This window comes from Corythoichthys intestinalis, chromosome 14 (genome assembly GCF_030265065.1).
Source record: "Corythoichthys intestinalis isolate RoL2023-P3 chromosome 14, ASM3026506v1, whole genome shotgun sequence".
Taxonomy (NCBI): Eukaryota; Metazoa; Chordata; class Actinopteri; order Syngnathiformes; family Syngnathidae; genus Corythoichthys; species Corythoichthys intestinalis.
Genome location: NC_080408.1, coordinates 47,022,626 through 47,046,761, shown reverse-complemented (window position 1 = coordinate 47,046,761; position 24,136 = coordinate 47,022,626). Strand labels below are relative to the sequence as shown.

At 39.9% G+C, this 24,136-nt stretch overlaps 1 protein-coding gene across 2 annotated transcripts; it reads left to right on the top strand.

Moving 5' to 3' along the window:
- The first annotated feature begins 1,751 nt into the window (after window positions 1-1,751).
- Window positions 1,752-21,801, top strand: proca (protein C (inactivator of coagulation factors Va and VIIIa), a). 2 transcript variants are annotated; one of them, XM_057858172.1, is made up of 9 exons: window positions 1,752-1,900; window positions 2,927-2,969; window positions 3,127-3,284; window positions 9,251-9,275; window positions 9,355-9,465; window positions 14,246-14,386; window positions 14,456-14,574; window positions 19,500-19,617; window positions 20,663-21,801. In XM_057858172.1, exons 3-9 carry the CDS (start codon window positions 3,153-3,155, stop codon window positions 21,235-21,237), a joined length of 1,221 nt encoding a protein of 406 aa, XP_057714155.1. In that variant the 5' UTR covers window positions 1,752-1,900; window positions 2,927-2,969; window positions 3,127-3,152; the 3' UTR covers window positions 21,238-21,801. The 2 variants fall into 2 exon arrangements, with proteins under 2 accessions (XP_057714155.1, XP_057714154.1); XM_057858171.1 differs by having other exon boundaries at window positions 1,759-1,900; window positions 2,927-3,061.
- Window positions 21,802-24,136: the final 2,335 nt, after the last annotated feature.

Here is a 24,136-nt window from a genome sequence, read left to right as displayed (position 1 = left end):
GAGTTGAAAGTCCAGTTCCAAAACATCACTGCTCTAGAGGAGATCTGCATGGAGGAATGGGCCAAAATACCAGCAACAGTGTGTGAAAAGCTTGTGAAGAGTTACAGAAAACGTTTGGCTTCCATTATTGCCAAAAAATGGTACATAACAAAGTATTGAGATGAACTTTTGGTATTGACCACCACCATGATTTGCAAATAAATTCTTTAAAAATCAAACAATGTGATTTTCTGTTTTCTTTTTCCACATTCTGTCTCTCATGGTTGAGGTTTACCCAGGTTGACAATTACAGGCCTCTGTAATATTTTAAAGTGGGAGAACTTCCACAATTAGTGGTTGACTAAATACTTATTTGCCCCACTGTACTTGTGGAAAGCATTGCCAAGTCTTCAAAGGCCTTCTTCTATTGCGATGACTCCAAACTAGGTGGCCGAACGAGGGTTGATCAAGGAGTCAGTACAGGCAATCCAAGAAGATCTTAATGCCATACTCAAATGGGCACAAGATAATGGCATGACAGTCAACGCCTCGAAGTGTAAACACTTGAGAATGTCAAATGGCTCTAACAGTGTCATCGGCCACTACCATGACGATATGGGGACAAACTTTGAGCATGTTCAAACACCAACTGACCTTGGTCTCACCTTCAACTCAGCAGTTTTACCAGCCACGTGAAGCTCAAGGTTTCTAAAGCTGCCCAGCTCTGTTGCTGGATCAGAAGGTGCTTCACACCAAGAGACCCTCGGACCATGCTAACGCTATTTAATGGAATAATGAGACATACTCTTGACTTCGCATCCCAAGTATCGAGTCCTACTTTCCAGCGAGACATGAACTATGTTGAGTCGGTCCAGAGGAAGTTCACTAAAACCATCGTTAATAAAAACGAATCTCTCCTCTTGGGAGAGACTAAAATATCTTAAAATCTACTCACTCCAACGCAGACATGAGTGCTATCTGATCATTTACCATTCAAGATGTTAAACAACTTGGTTCCCAACCCTAGGCTGGAAATTAGGGTCTTGGATTTATCCTAAATGCCCCTAAAGCCAAAGGAGGCAGCAAGAGGCTTCGGATGTTGTAAGTCAATTAATTTACATCAAAAGCACCAAAACTAAACTAAATTGGACCAACTCCTTAACCCAGTGGAGGCTTTCAAAAGGAAACTGGATGGGTTTCTTGGCGCCATACTTGATGAGCCAACGGTTCCTGGCTTTGCTAAACGAGCCAACTCCATTTTCCACCAAGTGTTCTCCCGATCACATGCACCCAAGATCCCACCTTTATAAACGGCTGGTTGTCCACAATCGGCCTCGGTTTAGAAAGCCCGAAATACACTGAATAGGAATAAGAAACTAATCAATCGGGGAAAAAAAAAACAATAATACAATATATCTTCTAAAAAAGGGGAGAAAAACTCACCATTGTCTAGTTTCTATAGTTCTCAATGAAAGCAGATGATTTGCTTAGCAATGAATCAGATTGAGACATTGGCAAACATCTACATCAGCTTTGGAAAACAATGACACATTTCCACAATATTCAAGGTCCAACTTGTCTCCATGTTTTCGCAAGAGTAACATAATGTGATTTCTGAGCTGATTAATGGCAAAAATAGCAGGTGATTATTGGAAAAATAAAAGTAATGCTTTATGGCAGCCTTAGTATTGCGTAACATGACAAAGTTATCACTATAGAAGAGATTTGGGAAAGACCTGAGAGTTAAGTGCATTAAGTGGGGTTGGCTGGCTTTTTGTGTTGACCGGGCGGCAGACTGTGGACTCTCAGTAAACATCGCTAGTCACTCATTGACACGCCACAAACATAGAGACATCGAAAGACATCAAAAGCGCATCAAAACGCCATTGAAAATCAAGCAAAACACCATCGACACTAGCAAGTAAGTGATCAGAGTTTGGACGTTGATCAAAGTGAAAAATTGTATTCATGTTGATTTAGATCAGGGGTGTAAAACACAAATTTATCAGGAAATAGAGTCCCAAAAAAACGGACTAATGTGACTTATTCATTTTGGCTAACTTGCTAGCAAAAACAGCTGCGAAAGGTATCATTAGCTTGAGCTATGGGAAGGCATAAGCCAAATACGTGAGGTCCATTTTTTGAGGGGGAGGGAATTTTTTAAGTCATTTACTTTTAAGAGCTGGGCAATGGTTACTAATATGAATCATAATTAATCGCATGAGATTAAATGCGATAAATTCAAAAGCAGTAATTCGCACACTTTATTTTGAATGAACATTCGTTGATTTGCTGCCAGGCTACCCACTTCAACTAGATTAGACCTCTATTGCTGTCAATGGGAGACGGTAAAAAACTGAGCGTTAATGCGCAGTTGATACAATTAACTGCATGATTAATTGCATGCAATTGCATTAACCGCATTCTGTAATGAATTTAAAAGTGCTATTTAGCACTTTTTTAAAAATAACATATTATTTATAACATATTTCTAATAACATATTAATCAAATACAGTTTATGTATTACCTCACAATAAGTTAATGTGCAGTTAAAATAATTTACTCTAATTAATGTGAGTTACTGATTTTTTTAAAGTCTTTTAATTTTTTCATAAAATCATTCTTTATTTTTGCAAAAAATGCCAAGGACAAAATATGAGTGGGCTGCACTTTTTTTCGTTCACGATTGTATTTTTTCAGTTTATTTTCAACTATTGTTTTTAAAGTTTTATAAAATTTATTTTTTATAGATTTCTAAAATATATTTATTTATTATTACTATTATTATTATTTATTGATTGATTATTTTTTTTAAATACGCACAGCCACAATACATATATTTTTTAAATTTATATATTAATTTTTTATTTTACTTATGTTCCAGTCTGTCGTCTAATCATAGGCCTGCTTTTTTCCTAGTCAGATAACATTGCATATGATTTCAAGGTTTTCTCACTTGAGCCACGTAACGTCATCCAGCCGTCACCCGGTAGGCCATGTTTGTTGTTCGAGCACTCCACCCGAGCGTCTGCGCCTGCTTGACGCTGGCCCTATGGGCGGCGTCCTCGCTCAGCCTATCAGGTGAGTGAGCGTCCGTTTAGCGGAAGGCCGGACGGCCGGCTCAGGTGGAGTCTCCTTCTCCTCAGTGTTTTCGGATGCGCCCCGGGCGCACATGCTGTTGCGCTCGCGGCGCGAGAACACCTTCCTGGAGGAACTAAAACCGCCATCTTTGGAACGTGAGTGCAACGAAGAGACATGCAACTTTGAGGAGGCCAGGGAGATCTTCAAGGTTCGAGAGGCCACGGTGAGAACAGCCAGATTTGCTTCAGCTCTTTGTAGGGCAGTTCTACTCAAATAGTGGGGCGCGCGCCCCCCATGGGGACACAGAGCGATGCCAGTGGTGGCCAATGTGACCTTGGCGAACATACTTTTTTTTTTCCGTACTAGAATAAAGTGTAATTGCACATCCACTCAGTAGGTGGCAGAGGCGCTCTCATTTTCAGAATGTGCGCAGTATTTTTCAACCAAACAAGAGCACTGGAGATATGAATAGCTAAGACGAGGAAATATGACGAAGCTTATGTAGCGTTTGGCTTTTGGCTTTGACTTTTAATACAGTGAGAGACGAGGAAAGACCAGTCTATTTACTGTGTCTAAAATTATTTGCAGCAGATAGCAGGAAGCCAAATCAATTAAGACATCACTTAAAGACATTAGACCCCAATCGCACTGATTAGCTGCTAATTTTTTTTTTTTTCTCCAGCTAAAATGTGCCGAATACTGCCAACAAGTGTCCCGCTTTGTCAGTGTTACATCAGTAAACCAGCTAGCACTGTTAGCATCATATACTGTAAGGTGGCATACCAAGTTGCTCAGTGCAATATAACCCCACACCATAAATAAATAAAAATGAAAACTGTCCCTCTGCCCAATGAGACTGTCATTTTGGTTCTATTAGTTTTAGTTTTTACCATCAAATTGTTTGGCATACTGTCCCCATGAGTTAATGATGCTCATCAATTTGATTAATTGATTTTATTACATATTATTTTTCAGTATCAAATGGTCAAAAAATGTGCCTTGAGCATATTTTTACAGTTTGGATGTCACTTTTTTTTGTTTATTCAGTATTTGCATTGAGTCTTTTCTGTTACAAACAAAACAATGTTAATGAAGTTATACTTTATTGCAAGGCGATCTACCTTACTTTTTCCCTTTAATACAAAAAAGGATACAATGTTATACTGATGTGTGGTTATAATAATACTAATTTTATAGACAAATTACATTATTTACAAATTAGACTATTTACAGTGGCTGCAGATTGAGAAGCACTCTTATAGGGCAAGTGACTATCCTTCCACATTTAAAAACATTAATTTAATATCATTCATTATTATTATATAATTATGTCATTACTTTTTTTTTTTTTTTTTCATTTATATATACAGTACTGTGCAAAAGTCTTAGGCAGGACACCTGCCTAAAACCTTTGCACAGTACTGTATATATATTTTTTTAATTATTAAATTTATTAGGATCATGGATGCTTCCACTTGGGGAAAATATATACATACAGTATATCCTGTATATACATAATATTAAAAAAAATATACAGTACTGTGCAAAAGTTTTAGGCAGGTGTCCTGCCTAAGACTTTTGCAAAGTACTGTACATAAGAAAATGGTAACAGAACTAAATTTACTTGAAAAAGCTATTTCTGGAGCAATGGATGCTTTACTCTGCTGGTTGGTAAACTCCCACGGGTTACTTCTTATTGGATTTTGGGCATTTGCAGGACACTTCCTGTTGATTTTAGTTCACTTCCTATTAACTGGACCACTTGCAGTAAATTTTGGGTCACTTGCGCTTGATATAGGATCATCTCCAAATCATTACCCACTGATTTTGGGTCATTTCTGCGTCACAAACTGTTGACTTTGGGCCTTTTTTAGGTCTCTTCCTGATTATTTTGTGTCACTTCCTGAAAATACGATCTTAAAGTCATAATACTATATGACATAAATTTATATGATATAAGAACAGTAAAGTCGTAATTTGATGTAACTTTATGTAATATTACGTGAATAATATCGTAATATTACGTTATGTACGTAAAATCGAATATTACGTCTTTATTCTTTAAATACTACATTAGGGCTGCAGATATCGATTATTTAAGTAATCGAAGTAAGTACGTAATCTCTCAATTAGTTAGTTCGCATAATCGAGTATTCGGATTAGGAACATTTTATGCATTGCAGAATACATTTTAGTCCTTCCAAGACTCCGCTTTCTCCGCAAGAAGCTTGGGGTCCCTCGATCCCTCAGCAGCATCACTCTGTATGGCCATTCCACCATGCTGCAGCTCCTAATCAGTGGCCTTTCTGAGGAGTTTCAGGTTACACGTGCCAGGGAGTTGATGATATACCAGGACTCTGCCCACAAAGAAGTCGCCACAGCAGGAATCGTGGTGAAAACCGGGAGGAAGTGGAAGACGCAGGAAGCCATGGACAGAGCAGAGGCACGACTGCAGCACAACATCTTGGTGGGCAATACGGCTGTGGGCCAGGCAGTGCTTGGCAGCTACCCCAAGCCCCGCTACGACAAAGCCATAGGAAAGGAAAAACGTCAGATGGTACAGGATGCGATCAGAACTGAGGTGGAGAAGGATCGGCAGGTAAAGATAGTGGCTATGAATCAACAAGGCGCCTGGACGAGGTGGGAGCATGCTGAACAGCGAAAAATCCCCTGGTCAGAGCTCTGGAGGCTTGAACCCCACCACATCAAGTTCTTCATCCAATCAGTGTATGACGTTCTCCCAAGCCCAACTAACTTGCAGCATTGGGGCTTAGCAAACACTACAGAATGCCAGCCATGCCAGAAGAGAGCCACCTTAGAGCACATCCTCAGCTGCTGCCCAAAGACCTTGGGGGAAGGGCAGTACCACTGGCATCACGACCAGTTTCTGAAGTCCCTGGCAGATACATTTAGTGCAGCTATTACCAACTGCAGGTACCAGCACACTCCCAAGCAGCCTTCGTCAGAACTGGGGAGCAGGCGCGACATCAGCCAAGTACAGTGCCTTGCAAAAGTATTCGGCCCCCTTGAACCTTGCAACCTTTCGCCACATTTCAGGCTTCAAACATAAAGATATGAAATTTAATTTTTTTGTCAAGAATCAACAACAAGTGGGACACAATCGTGAAGTGGAACAACATTTACTGGATAATTTAAACTTTTTTAACAAATAAAAAACTGAAAAGTAGGGCGTGCAATATTATTTGGCCCCTTTACTTTCAGTGCAGCAAACTCACTCCAGAAGTTCAGTGAGGATCTCTGAATGATCCAATGTTGTCCTAAATGACCGATGATGATAAATAGAATCCACCTGTGTGTAATCAAGTCTCCGTATAAATGCACCTGCTCTGTGATAGTCTCAGGGTTCTGTTTAAAGTGCAGAGAGCATTATGAAAACCAAGGAGCACACCAGGCAGATCCGAGATACTGTTGTGGAGAAGTTTAAAGCCGGATTTGGATACAAAAAGATTTCCCAAGCTTTAAACATCTCAAGGAGCACTGTGCAAGCCATCATATTGAAATGGAAGAAGCATCAGACCACTGCAAATCTACCAAGACCCGGCCGTCCTTCGAAACTTTCTTCTCAAACAAGGAGAAAACTGATCAGAGATGCAGCCAAGAGGCCCATGATCACTCTGGATGAACTGCAGAGATCTACAGCTGAGGTGGGTGAGTCTGTCCATAGGACAACAATCAGTGGTACACTGCACAAATCTGGCCTTTATGGAAGAGTGGCAAGAAGAAAGCCATTTCTCAAAGATATCCATAAAAAGTCTCGTTTAAAGTTTGCCACAAGCCACCTGCGAGACACACCAAACATGTGGAAGAAGGTGCTCTGGTCAGATGAAACCAAAATTGAACTTTTTGGCCACAATGCAAAACGATATGTTTGGCGTAAAAGCAACACAGCTCATCACCCTAAACACACCATCCCCACTGTCAAACATGGTGGTGGCAGCATCATGGTTTGGGCCTGCTTTTCTTCAGCAGGGACAGGGAAGATGGTTAAAATTGACGGGAAGATGGATGCAGCCAAATACTGGAACATTATGGAAGAAAACCTGTTGGTATCTGCACAAGACCTGAGACTGGGACGGAGATTTATCTTCCAACAGGACAATGATCCAAAACATAAAGCCAAATCTACAATGGAATGGTTCAAAAATAAACTTATCCAGGTGTTAGAATGGCCAAGTCAAAGTCCAGACCTGAATCCAATCGAGAATCTGTGGAAAGAGCTGAAGACTGTTGTTCACAAACACTCTCCATCCAACCTCACTGAGCTCGAGCTGTTTTGCAAGGAAGAATGGGCAAGAATGTCAGTCTCTCGATGTGCAAAACTGATAGAAACATACCCCAAGCGACTTGCAGCTGCAATTGGAGCAAAAGGTGGCGCTACAAAGTATTAACGCAAGGGGGCCGAATAATATTGCACGCCCCACTTTTCAGTTTTTTATTTGTTAAAAAAGTTTAAATTCTCCAATAAATTTTGTTCCACTTCACGATTGTGTCCCACTTGTTGTTGATTCTTGACAAAAAATTAAAATTTTTTATCTTTATGTTTGAAGCCTGAAATGTGGCGAAAGGTTGCAAGGTTCAAGGAGGCTGAATACTTTTGCAAGGCACTGTACCTGTGAAGGGCTTCTCATCACCGCACAGGACTGGAAACTCCAAGTCGACCTGGGGAGAAAGCTCAAATTCCCAGAGAACATCCTAGCCACTTCACTCCACCCAGACATGATGCTAACATCAGAGTCAACAAAGCAAGTGGTCCTGGTTGACCTTACTGTCCCCTGGTAAAACAGACTGGAGGAGGCTAGGAACATAAGAGGGCCAAATATCCAGAGCTGGTGACCGAGTGCCAGAGCAATGGCTGGAAAGCCTGCTGCCAATCAGTTGAGGTGGGGTGTCGGGTTTTGCTGGCCAGTCACTATCTTGAACCCTCAAACTCTTTGGAGTAAAAGGGCAGATCTGTTGAAGAGCCATAAAATCACTCTCTGAGGCTGCAAAAAAAGCCTCAAGATGGCTATGGATCCAGAGGGGGATCCTTGGAATAGCAGGCCACATAGACACAAGTCGGGGGCTGATCACCCCCGGTTGGGTTGCTGGAGCGAGTGTGTCTGATGATCAAAGACCCGAAACACCCTATGACCTCCTACTAATGATGTGTCCATGTAGCACATAGAGGTGTACTTAAGAAAAAACACAAAAGCTTGCTAAGAGCATTAAATGAGACTACAAATTAACATTCACAAGTTTTTTCAAACTGCAAAATTACACTTTCATTTCACTAGAGGTTAAAACGCATTTTAAAATAAATTAAGATACCTGAGCTTACCCTCAAACGGTAGGAAAAAAACACAAAATAATAATAATTGTCTAACTTACATAGCAAAAATCCGCTTTCTTAAATGCTATAAAATGCTAACGTTTTTTTATTTTTTATTTTTTAATTATATGTTCTTAACAAATTCATTCAAACACATATTCCCACAAAGAACTGTGAAATAAACTTTTAAACTAAATTCCGAATGCATAAATAATCATGTTAGCTCAAACAAAAACATACAACCTTATGTTGGTGTTAACGGGGAGCAGCTGGATTCAGCCATGTTAAATGAGTTATGTCATATTCACTGTTGCCACTAGTGGGCAATGTATCCACCCAAATCAATAAAACTAAATGCAAACACTTTCAAAACAAACCGCTACAACGCCACTCTAATTAAAGGAATCCTTGAAGCAGCAAAAATTTCATTTGAAGTTTTTTTTTTTTTTTTAATCAAATTATTCGAGTTCATCGGTTAATTATGGCAGCACTATACTACATAATGTTACATCATGACATTAAGCTCGTAGTATTGCGGTATTTAAAGTATGTAAAATTAGGTAAAGTTGAAATTTTTCCTTATGATATTATGATTATATTATGATCATTTTCAATATGTTAATGAAAAAAACATGAAATTTTAAGTTTTGTTTCCTTCAAATCTTTAATTAACACAACTATGTAAATATGTGACACACTCACACATATATATTGTATGCATATGTATAAAGCGCTTTGAGCGCCTTGAAAGGTGGAAAAGCGCTATATAAGTATAACACCATAACCATAACAATGCACACGCATACAGTACACAAAAATAAAGGATGCATCGAGGTTGACTGTGGCCTTTCTTTTGCCAGCTGGAATTCTGGACAGTGTACCGAGGTGAGCTGCCCTGACACAGTCGGTTACGCAAAGCATTGTGGGGAAAAAAGGAAACACGCTGTGTGTGTGCGCGTTTCAGACGGGAACCAGTGCATATCCAACCAGTGTGTCCATGGGCGCTGCGTGGACATTCTGCAAGATTACGTGTGCAGCTGTAACCCCGGATACGAGGGCAAGTACTGCGAATACGGTAAGTTCCAACACCAACCCACAACAAATATTATTTGATATCAGCTTTGGACCAAAAATGAAATAGAACCAAATAGTGCAACCGAGTGAATTTACTTTACGTCATTAGATTCCAATAACGGGACAGATGTCCAATCCATTTGGACTGGAAGAAATGTTCGATTACTAGTACTGTGCGATACTCCTATGCGCCATATACTGTATGGGTGAATGACTATCAATGTGTCACTACATAATATACAGTGGAATCTCAAGATTCGAAATTCATTCCAAAGTGGCTTTCTTATATGTATAAGGAATCGTGTTTTACATGTAAATCGTCTAATTCAGTGATCCGGGGACCGGTACCGGTCCATGGCGCATTTGCTACCAGACCGCAGAGAAATAATAAATAATTTGGTAATGACTGCAATCTGTTATGTGCCTCTTGATTAATCCGAGTAGAGATTTGTGCACATCGCCCTCTAGTAGTTGGCCGCCATTGCTGGGGTGTTTGCACACCTATAGCAGCCCAGCGTCAGTCAGTGTAAACAATAATGTTAGCCGCTGTCTTTACAGGTAGTCACAGGGTTACGATGTACCCGACTTACGTGATTTCAACTTTACGACGCTGGAGTCTCGTCCGCCATTTTGTCTCCAGTCGTTTTTTTTTTTTTTTTTTTTTTTTTAATATGACTGTTCAGCCCTTAGGCAAAATGTGTATTTGATTAAAATGTTGACTTTTGTTTTGTGATGCATGCTTTTATTTTAGCGCAGGAAGTGTAGACCAGGTAATACTAGCACGTGAGTAAGAGCGCATGTATACATGAAGAAGAAAGTATTTGCACACACAAGGAAGACCGCATTTGCTCCTATGCAGCCGAGTGAGAGAGAGAGAGAGAGAGGGGAAAGATTTCAGCCTAGCTCACTGTATAGCTAGAATTTAGCTCCGACGTCATGGCTAGGGCAGTACAATAATGTATATTTCATGTTTTTGGATAGTTATTTTGAGATTTAGGTGGTATTAGGGGCACTTAGAGGGTTAATTCCGATTTACGCGGAAATTCTGGTTATGTCGCCAGCGTAAGGGTCGTAACCCAGGGACGACCTGTATTTGTAATGCTTTGTCACCCCCTAGAGCTACTAATGTGTAACTAGTTTGTTAGGTTCCAGCTCATTCTATATTGCGTTATATTGCTGCCACTATTATTGTTTAACTGCTCGCTCAAAAAAATTTTTCTGTGCTCAAATTCAATTTTTCTGTGCTTGAAATCCATTATTGCTCGCTCAAAATAGTGGCAGCCATAATTCAACAGGCGTTATCAAATGACTACTCCAGCTCAGAGCAAACAGAGTGCTGAAAGACGAATTAACTTCGGCAACTATTGCTTGCTATTTCATCTCGCTGTTTATGCCCTAAAAAAGTCGTATTCTTCTTAAAATTCATAATATACAGTATGAGCATTGTGTAGCACTTTGTGGTGTGTATATTTCGTTTGTTGACATTTATAGTCAAATGTACAGTGAAGCAAATAAGTATTTAGTCAACCACCAATTGTGCAAGTTCTCCTGCTTGAAAAGATTAGAGGGGCCTGTAATTGTCAACATGGAAAAACCTCAACCATGAGAGACAGAATGTGGAAAAAAACTGAAAATCACATTGTTTGATTTTTAAAGAATTTATTTCCGAATAAGAGTGGAAAATTAGTATTTGGTCACCTACAAACAAGCAAGATGTCTGGCTGTCAAAGAGGTCTAACTACTTCTCACGAGGTCTAACGTGGTCTAATGAGCTCCACTCGTTACCTTTATTAATGGCACCTGTTTTAACTCATTATTGGTATAAAAGACACCTGTCCACAATCTCAGTCAGTCACACACCAAACTCCACTATGGCCAAGACCAATGAGCGGTCGAGGGACACCAGAGAAAAAACTGTAGACCTGCATCAGGCTGAGAAGACTGAATCTGCAATAGGTAAAACGCTTGGTGTAAAGAAATCAACTGTGGGAGCAATTGTTAGAAAATAGAAGACATACAAGACCACAGATAATCTCCCTCAATCTGGGGCTCCATGCAAGATCTCACCCGTGGCGTCAAAATGATAAGAAGAAGGGTGAGCAAAATCCCAGGACCACACGGGGGGACCTAGTGAATGACCTACAGAGAGCTGGGACCACAGTAACAAAGGCTACTATCAGCAGTGTTGTTAATCTTACTGAAAAAAAGTAATTAATTATTGTTACAAATTACTTCTCCCAAAAATTAATTGCGTTAGTAACTCAATTACCTGAATGTAAGAGTAATTAATTACTTGGCAAAGTAATTGGTGATAATTACTTTTTTTTTTTTTCCTCAAAAAAAAAAAAAAAAAAAAAAACATTGGCCACACTATGTGAAGTTTTTTGTGAAGGTTTTTGGTACAATTGGCCCGAGCCCAATTCTTTACCCTAATTTACTCTTTACCCTGGATCAACTGTTAAAAGTTGTTAGAATTGCTCCCATTATTGCATTAGTTCCCTTCTCTCTACTTTCGACATATGAAAGTTTTAAAACTGTTTCATCATTTAAAGATAGATTCAAGTCAAGATTTTGCCGATTTAGAAGTATTTTATATAAAAAGTTACTTAGGTTCGCTTGGAAGGTTCTCTACAACAGAGCCGTCCTAAAAAGTCTACTGCTTCAAGATGGCGGCTATCTACTAACGCATTTAGTGCCATGTCTGTCATTTTGCATCTAGTTATATCTATATACAGTACGTGTTGTGTCTACCATGTCTACCATATCTACCATAACATGCGGGCGTAGTTTGTAGGCTATCGGCTACAACATGGATTATTGGAGCTACCTAGCATCGCGTCTGCTCGGCGTCACAACTTTCTTGCCTCTCCCCACTCCTGCTCTGCTCTGTCGTCTCGGTGAGTCCGTCTCCCTCAGACTTTTCGACCAATATAGTAACGCATAGTAACGCATGCCTTTCCGTCCTCAGTAACGGTAACGGCGTTGCCAAGATGAGAAAAGTAATTAATTAGATTACCCACTACTGAAAAAAATAACGTCGTTAGTAACGCCGTTATATTGTAACGCCGTTATTAACAACACTGACTATCAGTAACACAATGCGGCGCCAGGGACTCAAATCCTGCACTGCCAGACGTGTCCCCCTGCTGAAGAAAGTAAACGTCCAGGCCCGTCTGCTGTTCGCTAGAGAGAATTTGGATGATCCAGAAGAGGACTGGGAGAATGTGTTATGGTCAGATGAAACCAAAATAGAACTTTTTGGTAGAAACACAGGTTGTCGTGTTTGGAGGAGAAAGAATACTGAATTGCATCCGAAGAACACCATAGCCACTGTGAAGCATGGGGGTGGAAAGAATCATGCTTTGGGGCTGTTTTTCTCGAAAGGGACCAGGACGACTAATCTGTGTAAAGGAAAGAATGAATAGGGCCATGTATCGAGAGATTTTGAGTAAAAATCTCCTTCCATCAGCAAGGGCATTGAAGATGAAACGTGGCTGGGTCTTTCAGCATGACAATGATCCCAAACACACAGCCAGGGCAACAAAGGAGTGGCTTTGTAAGAAGCATTTTAAGGTCCTGAAGTGGCTTAGCCAGTCTCCAGATCTCAACCCCATAGAAAATTTGTGGAGAGAGTTGAAAGTCCGTGTTGCCCAACGACAGCCCCAAAACATCACTGCTCTAGAGGAGATCTGCATGGAGGAATGGGCCAAAATACCAGCAACAGTGTGTGAAAAGCTTGTGAAGAGTTACAGAAAACGTTTGGCCTCCGTTATTGCCAACAATGGGTACATAAGTATTGAGATGAACTTTTGGTATTGACTAAATACTTATTTTCCACCATGATTTGCAAATAAATTCTTTAAAATCAAACAATGTGATTTTCTGTTGTTTTTTTCCACATTCTGTCTCTCATGTTTGAGGTTTACCCATGTTGACAATTACAGGCCTCTCTAATATTTTCAAGTGGGAGAACCTGCACAATTAGTGGTTGACTAAATACTTATTTGCCCCACTGTAGTCACATAATTGCATTGCTGTGAGCAAGAATTATCTATTACAGTATGTATCAGCAGCAATAACATAAATAGTTTTGCTCAAATGTAAAGATACCTTTATTACTGTTACTTTTGAGTTTTAAAACTGCTCTACGTTAAGTTAGCGTAATATAATTAATAATCAATGAATTAGTATTGCTATCGGAACGAATTATGTTGTCCGTGTGGATTACATGTGTTAGAATTTTCATCATACATGCCAATTAACAAATTTTGGGTAGGATCATTTTGAGGCCGATTGGTGGCATATGGAATCCCAAAATGTACTAATTCTATGCAAAGTAGGCGCTATCTGCTGGCCAAAATATGCATTGCAGGAACAGGTCTATTTATGGTGACAATGGCAATCACGATAGACATGTTAGACAAGATGTCAGTGGAAAATTTTATATCGTTTTGCAGATATGTATCCTCATATTGTACAACACTACTGTCATTTATTTTAAAATATGAAATATATTTTGGGGACAAATCATAATTTGCGATTAATCAAGATATATTCATTACAAAGTCGCTAATTAATTAGAATTTTTTTTTCTTTGGCACCAAAATATTTGCTTTGGAAAAGACTTTTTTAGGGCCATTTTTAAAAATTAAGTCTTTAAATGAGTATCACTAGACAGTAGATGTCCAATCCCAGTTGTATTTAAAGTGGATTGGACGTCTAGCCCCCGTCAATGGCAGCCAATTAGTTAACCTTTTTCTGATGGAGTCCGCTTACCTTAGTTCAAACAGCGACCAACTGCAGTGAGAACAATGGAGACTGCGACCACGAATGCACGGAGAGCGAGGACGGCCTGAGGCGGACGTGCAGCTGCGTCCCCGGCTACAAACTGCAAAACGACGGCAGGAGTTGCCTGGCCAAAGGTCAGAACACAAAAGAAACAGCGCCACCTAAGCAAACAGTCTCATCGGCGTCCGGTTTCATACATGCAGGACTGTCGTCTTGCGGGCAGTTGCTGATCGGACGCTCATCCTACACGAGGCGCCTAGAGGGTCTGACGCCGTGGATGGTGGGTGGGGAGGTGGGCAAGAAGGGCGAGAGTCCTTGGCAGGTGAGAAAAATGACACACTGCTCGCACGACCACTTATTTACAGATTTTTAGTCATTGAGAAAATATTATATGGGTCATGTAGGCCTTAATATATTTTTAAACCTATCCTGTTCGACTACTTACAATGGTAAATCTAAGTGTCTTTAATTAAAGGGCAACTGAAGACCTTTCCGGATTTTGGTGTAATGTTATGAATATAAACGTTGGACGAGTTCGTCAAAACAACCATGACATTATCAACACGTAATTGTAAGGATAATTTGCGTTTTTTTTAGTTTTTTTGCACTCCGTTAATGGTCCCTTCGCAAACCCGGAAGTGTGACATAGGCAACAGAAGACTACCCACAGCTAGCATAGCAGCAACAACGATGTCAGTGATATTTCCACCAAAGGTAACCATTCAGGATCGCTCTTTCGTGACGCTACCGATGGCAAAGGCTCCCAGAAAAGATGAACTACAATTAATCCCTACTTGTTTGAACCTGAGGCGTCAGATGGCGGCGATTTACTTGACACAGCAGATGGCGTCATGACGCCAATTGACAGCTCGACACTTCACGAACGGGAGAGTGAGTGGTAAGTCCAGCATCGTGATTTTTTTATTAGAAAGAATGCGATTACATGGTTGTATATTTTTCCATGCTCTACACATAGCTAAAACTGGATATTAGGTAATGGGACAGCTCCTACCAATCTAAATATGATAAAGCTAGCCCAAATGTGGCTAAATGAATGATGTTATTGATATTTCAAAATAAATGACAAAACCATTTTATTTTCCAGGTGTTGCTGTAAACCGTCAAGTAATTACCCTTCCAAGAGTATGCCTGTGTCATCAGGAGATCCCAGACGTAAGAGCCAAACTTGAGGAGGCTGAAGCACTGACAGGGGCATGCATTACATTAAAAAAATAAAACCATAAATTGTTAACAACATTGACACATTTTGTTGACTGTTTAATGTATTCTATTGGTATATAATATATTGTACTAATTACGTTCTGAAAAAATATTCAATAGGCCACAATAATAAATGATACCAGATTTATGTTGAATCAGCATTGGCTTTCGTTGTCAGATTGTGACACAACATATGTTATTTATACCAAGCACACAATGGCACACATCAAAGAGCATAATTTTAGTAAGCAACACAAAGTTAGGATAGCAACGGACTAGCGCAACATTGAAAAATGATAATGGCAGTGGGAAATATGTATTTACTCTTTTCTGTAGCATGAAGAGTTCTCTATACAAAGATAATGCATTATCATTAACCCTTGAGAGTCGAAGGACGCGCCGGCGCGTCCTCAGCGCACGTCGTCTTTGAAGCGCCCTCACGTTTTAAATACGTCACCCACATGCCGTTGGCTGGTCTCGTTTTAAAGTGCGGAAGTTGCGGTTTACTCTCGTTATTATTTGAAGTCAATCGACCAATTAAAACGTGAGATATTGTCATTTAAGTTTTATAGTTTTATTGTCCTCTCAAAAAAACATTAAAACGCTGCATGGATCATTTGTTTGTGTCTATATTTCCATCATTTCTTGTCCTTTTTCAAAACGGAAGCTCCATGAAAAAAACCACAAATCAAACAAACCCTTTCGAAGTCACAGTGGAAGCACAAAATGCGTTTTTTAAATAAATATAACTGCCATGCGAGGTTCCACCGAACGAGAGGGAGGAGTGTTCTGAAGCAGCGAGGTGGCGGGCCGACGGCCGTTTGGATCGAGCAGCGACTTTGTGTGACTTTGAGAATGAACGGAAAACTAAATTTAGCGCAAGCAATTGTGCTATTTGATCAACTTGAGGAAGAGGATGGTCCAAATTCGTCATCACCGTCTTCTTCGGAAGAGTCCTCGAGTGAAGATAGTGACGTATTTGAACACGTGGGTGACGCCATCGACGAGCAGAGGTAAGCAAACTCACTTATTTTTTTTTTAGGCTGGAAAAAGTTTCTTTTGAAAGTTTCTTTTGATATTGCATGACAAAGTTAATTTTGATGCAATATAAGTGTGTGTTTGTGTATATAATAATAAAATGTGCATATCAGATCAAAGTCGTACGTGAACTGTGTGTATCCAAGGCAGGAATTTATAATTGTGGTGATCTTCTTTCTATATGAAGATTAGGGATGTAGCACATATTCAGCTATGGTATTCTTTCTATTGTCATACATATAGATTTCCATTATTATTTATTGCTGTATATATTTTTATTTTATACTTTATTATTTTCATAAATACTGACTTTTTTCATGTACATTTATAGTGACAATGAAAGTAAAGTGAAATGAAAATGGAAGGGTGGAAAGAGGACCAACACCCCATGGAAGTGTGGGCTGTGTGATGTCGCCCTGTTTCGAATTCCAGGACGAAACTGCTTTTCGAAATGGCATGCCTGAAAAAAATTTAACTTGTTTATTGTAAATATTTTTGAAAATACTTTTTTCCCCCCAATGTTATATATATATATACATTTTTTCCCACAATCAGTCTTCTCAATTTGTGTATATAAATGTGTGTTCAAGAAGCTTGATTGTGTGTACATATTTTTCATCAGGTGATGGGCCGCAATACCTAAACTCATAAAGAGATGGCCTCTAAACACTTTTTGTGTTAGATGGTATATATTTTTTCACTGTTCGGTCTGCTGTAAATAACCTGTTTTGACTAGAGCATGTATAAAGGCAAAAAACGCCTATGCTATACCTGTTGTTTATGTTGAATTGTCAAATATAAGACTATTTATTCTAAATTTTTTTGGTTGAATGTTCATCCTAACATGTTGAATAAATATTACAAAGTTTCAAAACGGTTCGTTACGCATGTTTGGTTGTCAATTGGACATCAAAATTAAAAATTTTGACAAAACGATTGTGGAATTTTTGGTCTTTTTGGGCCCAAAATGATGATTTATAATTGGTCAGTGACGGAAACAACAGTTTGGACATGAAGTTCAAGGTGTCACAAAAAAAGGGACCAAACCAGGCCATCGTAAACAATTCTTTCTTTGAAATATAAAGGCAACTTCAAACGCATGCAAAATCAGACAAAATAGGCCCAGACCTTAAAGGGTTAAAATATGAAGGTAACTAGATTTTTCTTTTAAAAAATGTGTACTGTATATATGACTAGTTTATGATTTCATGTCATCAAAATTTGCTACATTTATTTCTCCTAAGTCATTGTCATCTGATGTCGCAGATGAAAGAAATTCAGCATCTGGCAGGCCTCATAGGATCTCTTCAGTCGTCATCGCTGGTCACCGCATCACTTGGGTCATCATATGACTCGACCCACTCGCTCTTGATTTTGGGAAACTGGGTGGCAACTGACTTGCAACGCTTTTTTCGTGTTGAGGGTTTCCGCCACTTAATTTTTTATGTTTGGCTTCCTGGAGAAAAAAAAAATCACAGCAGCCTGAAAATATTGGATGAATCCTAATTTTAATTTAATAATAATTTCTTGGTGATCAAATAATAATGCCCCAGTCATAGCAGCATCTATTTGATGCTATTGTTCCCTCTTCAAATAGGCAGACCTTGATGTTGAAGTATAAAAAACAACGAGCCAAGGACCTATTTGGTGCTGGGGACATTTGAATTTACATAACACCTATTGATATAGTAATAAAATCACATGAGTAGATGACATGTCAGCCAACCTATCTACTTATGACAGGCCAACAGCAAAAAAAAAAAAAAAAAAAATGTCGCACTTCAACAAACAGGCAGTAGGAGTCCCCCTCGTTTATCAAAAAAAGCCATTAATGTTCTACTTACGTCGCTATATAAGTATAACACCATTTACCATTTGTAAAACCAAGGTTGCATTGTTGTAGGTTTTCAAAGCTGTCGTGGCTGAAATGATGAAAAAATGAGCCGATTGGGGACCTGTATGCATCGTAACAAAAACGATCCAAACCTTTGCAAGAGAAGTTTTTTTTTTGACCACTCCTAGAGTCTCGAGTCTTCCTGTGAGTAATTCATCGCTACACATCGAGATGGGATGACGAATCCCGCGAGTAAAACCCAGAAAATGTTTGCAATATATGGCGAGGATAGCGTGGTACCATATTTCCGTGTTCAGAGTGGTGGCGAGGCTTCCTGGAAGTTATATCATGAGGTAGGGGTTGGCAGGAAGGCCCGTCCTTCGTTGCTATGGTGTTGCTATGGCCATAACTCAAAAACTACGCGGTCGATTATTTATTTATTTTTTTATGTGACTTTTTGAGAGAGCGAATGGCGCATTTAATACAATTCAACTGAGTAAAACACGTAAGAGCGAAATCTGAAAAGCTCTTCAGTTGCCCTTTAAAGACTGATACAGTTTTAATGTGCCACATGAGTGGCACGTTGAGTTTGGTGTACTCCCATTGTTTGTGAGTGTTTCAAGAGGGTTTCGCGGGGCAAAGAGAAAGAAAGAACAGAGGGAATAGTGACACAAAAGATCGTTAACTCATTGGCTGCTGTTGGTGGTGATCACATCAAATCCATTTTGAATGTGTGCCGCTGTCAATAGCGGTAAAAACTCACTCAATGCCAGCCATCCCAGTTGAAATGGAGTGGATGCCAACTTTTATCAACGGCAGTTTCACTATATGCTCCCTAAAATAAGTAGCATTGCTGTCTAAAACTAATATAAGGAGAGGGAAGATAGGTCAGATGAGACTGTGACTGGGGAAGTCATGCACGTCTAGCTCTGCCAATGGCAGACACTGGGTTCAATGAGTGGGGTTAAAGAGTTAAGTACATTAGATTGTTTTGGGTGGTTGTTTTTTGTTTGTTTTTCTGAAATCTAAACCATAGGGTATTTTAACTTTGGCCATGATCATGGTGGAGTCAAGTGCTTGCCTTAAAATGTTAAAGAACCTTACATAAATAGTTTGTCCAGTAGTGACGCGGCAGCAGCCGTTGTGCCTCGCAGGTCCTGCTGCAGAACGCTAAAGGCCGTTTCCATTGTGGCGGCGTGTTAATCGACAAGAACTGGGTCCTGACGGCCGCCCACTGCCTGGAGAACAACCTGCGGTTCCGAGTTCGACTGGGTAAGTTGCTTGCTCCGTTTGAGATGTGAGAATAGGATAGCTCACTCTAAACATCAGGTCATATTGCCTAGTATCAAAACAGTGGGCAGAAATGGATGTTTAGTTAATAATTAAGATAATAGCCCTGTTAATATATACCAACGCTTCTCAATTATTTTCTGTTACTTACAATAAATACTTACAATAAAACCTTTATCAACATTGTTTTGTTTGTAACAGAAAATTCTTAAACCGCATCAATATGCCCGAATTAAAAAAAAAAAAAGAGTGACATCTAACCTGTAAAAAAACACTCAAGGTACATTTTTTTGTTCATTTAATACTGGAAAATAAATAATATTAAATTCAAATTGATTAGCAACATTAAAGCATGAGGACAATAGGCCAAACAATTTGATTGAAAAAACAAAAATTAATACACCAAAAACGACAGTGTCATTGCACAGAGGGACAGTTTTTATTTTTGCTCCAGGCAGTATCAGCTCCTTTGCTATGGTGTGGGGTTATTTTGTACTGAGCAACTTAGTATGCCACCTTATATGATGCTAACAGTGCTCTCTGGTTTACTGATGTAACACTGACAAAGAGGGACGATTGTTGGCAATATTTGGCGCATTTTTGCTGAAAAAAATAATAAGCGGCTTATCAGTGTGATAGGGGTCTAAAGTCTTTAAGTGACAACTTAATTGATTTAGCTTCCTGCTGTCCGCTGCAAACATTTTTTAGACACAGTAAACTGACCGGGGTTTTCTCGTCTCCCACTGCATTAAAAGTCACAGCCAAAAGCCAAACGCTACAGAAGTTTCGTCATATTACCTCATCTTAGCTCTTCATATCTCCAGTGGTCTTTGCTGTGTGCTCTTGTCTGGTTAAAAATACTGCACACACTCTGAAAATGAGAGCCCACTGCCACCCACTGAGTGGATGTGCAATTACACTTTATTCTCGTACGGCAAAAAATACTAAATATGTCAACAAAGATCTACGTGAATGAACTAAGCACAGCTAATAGCAAAGGACTGAGATTTGTCCAAATGGTCCGCAGGCGACTACGAGCGTTTCCGTGACGAGGGCACGGAGGTGATGCTTGGAGTGGTCAAGGCCTTCCGCCACCCCGACTATGACAGTAACACGGTGGACAACGACATCGCGCTCCTGCGCCTGGAAGGTCCGGCGCCTCTCTCCGATTACATTCTGCCTGCGTGCCTCCCCGGCCGGACGCTGGCCGAGCGCGTCCTCCACCGCAACGGGACCCCCACGGTGGTGACGGGCTGGGGCAAGGAAAGCGCGGACAGCCGGCGCTTCAGCTCAGCCCTCAATGTCATCCGCGTGCCGCTGGTGGACCGCGACGTGTGCGCAGCCCACATGTCGCACAACATCTCCGACAACGTGCTGTGCGGCGGAATCCTGGGCAGCAGCGTGGACGCCTGCGAAGGTGACAGCGGCGGACCTATGGTCACACTGCATGCTGGCACCTGGTTTCTTCTGGGCCTGGTGTCCTGGGGCGAGGGATGTGGCCGCCAAGACAAGCTGGGCATCTATACCAAGGTGTCCAACTACAACGAGTGGATTGACAGCGTGCGCCAAGAGTGGGACAAAAGCACACACCCGCCTCAATAAACTCCTCTAGGCTCAACACACCTCTTCACATCTTTTTAACAACTCTTTCAGCACTATCACCAATGCTCGATGTCCAGTCATGTGGCATCCAATCATCCTTCTATTGTGAATTTATGCCTGAAAGGGACTATAATGTCTTTAAATCCTCTTTAATTATAGGCATGGCAAAGTCAAAGTCACCCGATCTTGAAACAGTTCCATCTACATGTGCGCTACTTACGCTGTCACGTGCAAGTCCAATATTTTGTGAGTTTCAATTGACAGATATATCCAACAATTCCTATCTATCAACTGACGGATTTTTCCATCAATGGACTTGACGGATAATGTTGTCAATGGAATTGACAGTTATTGTAGTCAATGGAATTGACAGATGTGGTCGTCAATTGGGCATTGATGGATAGAGCCGAATTGGCTGTCAATTTTGAACAGACATACATTTGAATTGACAGATATCATAAATGAATTAAAGATAAAAAGAATAATATGCTTGATTAAAAAAACATTTTTTCAGCATGTGAAAATGAGCTTTGTTGTGCCTATATAAAGTTCTATTTTGAATCATTTCCGTCACATGAAGGTGACATGTTTTGTGCGTGCATCAGCAGGGCTCCGGTGAATTATTTATCAGGAGTTCCTCTTGTCTTCTTCCTTCTCGGATGCCGGCGGCAGCTCCCAGCATGCAACTGCGCTGCCTGAATAATTCATTACACTTAGGAGAACAAGGGGGCATCTCACATGTCCATTAAGAAAGCTGCCACTTCCTTCAAAGCACTGCCATCGGTTTTGTCAACAAGGCAACTCAGAAACTAACTACCAGTCAGAAACATATTTTCAACAGTTTTGAAAAGGCTTGTCAAACCCTTTGAGCACTTCAGCGTTACTTCAAAATAATATGACTAAAGTAAAGGTAGCCATCCAAAAATTATACTCAAGTACAAGTAAAAACGTATTTGGTGAAAAGAATACTAAAGTAATGAGAAACATTGTGAGTAACTGCTTACAATGTTAGTATTTTTTTAAACATTGGTATTTTTTTTCCCAGCATAAAGTTATCGATATGAACTGTTGTTATTGTACTTTGAGGAAGAAGACTATAACCTATTACATAACCACATTGATCCAAAGAAATAAAAAAAACATTGAATTCCGGAAAAAGAAAAAAAATTACAGAAATGAAGCATCATTCATCCAAAAAGCATGAGTGCCCTCTTGTGGAGAAAACATATTTTATTATGAAAGTAAAAGGATCATATCTCCGGTTTTTCGTGGTCAATCTGTGCCAAATAAAAACTGGGAGAGAGGTTAAAATCTGCGCATGCCCATTTTGATGGCAGCGCTCTATGTCCAAAAAAAATTTTTTTTACAGCACTTTAAAGAGGCCACATGATTAAACAGGCCTGCGTGATCATAGAACGGCAAGTTTAAGTCTGATTGGTATAATGGAGTCAAGTGATTATTGTTGCGGCGTCTCATTGGTGAAACTGGTAGCCTAACTGTTGGCGTGTCTGGCAGAAAAAAAGTCAAATTTAATATGTAGAATAAAGAGGGGAAATGTAACAACTAGTGTAGCCCAAAGTAGCGGAGCAAGAGTACCGTTATGGTATGGTAAGTATGGCTTAGTAAAACTATTCTTAAAAGTACATTTTTCTCAAAACTTAAGTAAATGTAACGCAGTAAATGTAACACGTTACTACCCACCTGTGGATCTGGGGCCCAACAAGGCGTCGTTTTTAACAAAGCAAGTGTCTCCAGGATTATTTGATTCAACTCGGAACAACGGAATGTAAAATGAAAAATGCTCCCACGGATGTTAACAGCACAAGATCGCTGATTTGTTCATTCGTTCATTCATTTGTTCAATCAAAAAAGCATTTAGCCTCAGACAGATCATCCAATCATCATGCAGGGAAGCTGAGCGTCCGGGCCAGCTTAGTCCAGCCCTATGCGCCCTAAACCCCCAGAGATGTGTGACGAGCCGAGCATTTATCCAATGGCTTGTCTCATTTTATTCGTCTACACTGAAGACTCTGCACCAGGGATCTCATCTCATTTTTGGTTCGCGGGCCACATTTATGGCAATTAGAGCTCATGTGGGCTGGGTTAGCTTATTTTTGGCCAAATTAGTTAACTCACTGTCTGCAATTGACTGTGCTAGATGCCCAGTCCACTTAGACTGAGAGGGGGCTTGCCTATCTCACTGATGCTGTGTTCTAATGTGCTACGAATGTAGTGAACCGTGTGTGGGATTTAAAAAAAAACTCTCCATGAGACAAAAGGCGAGGAGACTTGGAACTCTTTTGGCGAAGAAATCAACCTGCTATAACAACAACACTGTCGCGCCTGTGCACGTCTTCATACTGCTACACCCAAATGGAAATTGAAACGTCATCAACAATAGGCCAATAGGAGAGCAGAATAACATTAGCATAAAGCAGGAAGTACCGTATTGGCCCGTTTACAAGATGACCCCCTCTTTTTCAAGACTCAAGTTTGAAAAAAGACTTTTTGAACAGCAAATTAATTTTTGTACAGAAAATAATTACAGTACATCTGAAACAAATGATTATAACAATATATTTGAGAGAAAAAGCATGTTATTTTGCCTCATTCAAATCTTAATATCTCAACATTTAAATATATAAACTAAAGTGCAATCACATTCGTAAAGGAATGGCTTCTGGTTTTTGAAATGTAAATAAACCAATCTATTGTGATAAAACAACAAAATTGCAATAACTACAATAAGCGTCAAAGTGAGGTCTAACTGTAACTGTAGTCTTGAAACAAATCAGAATAAGGAAAAACATTGCAAAAAAATAATGCAAACTGGTTAAACCTGAGAGTAGCTGAGATCTGTCATGACAGACCTTTACTCCTCAAGTTCAGCATTCACTTC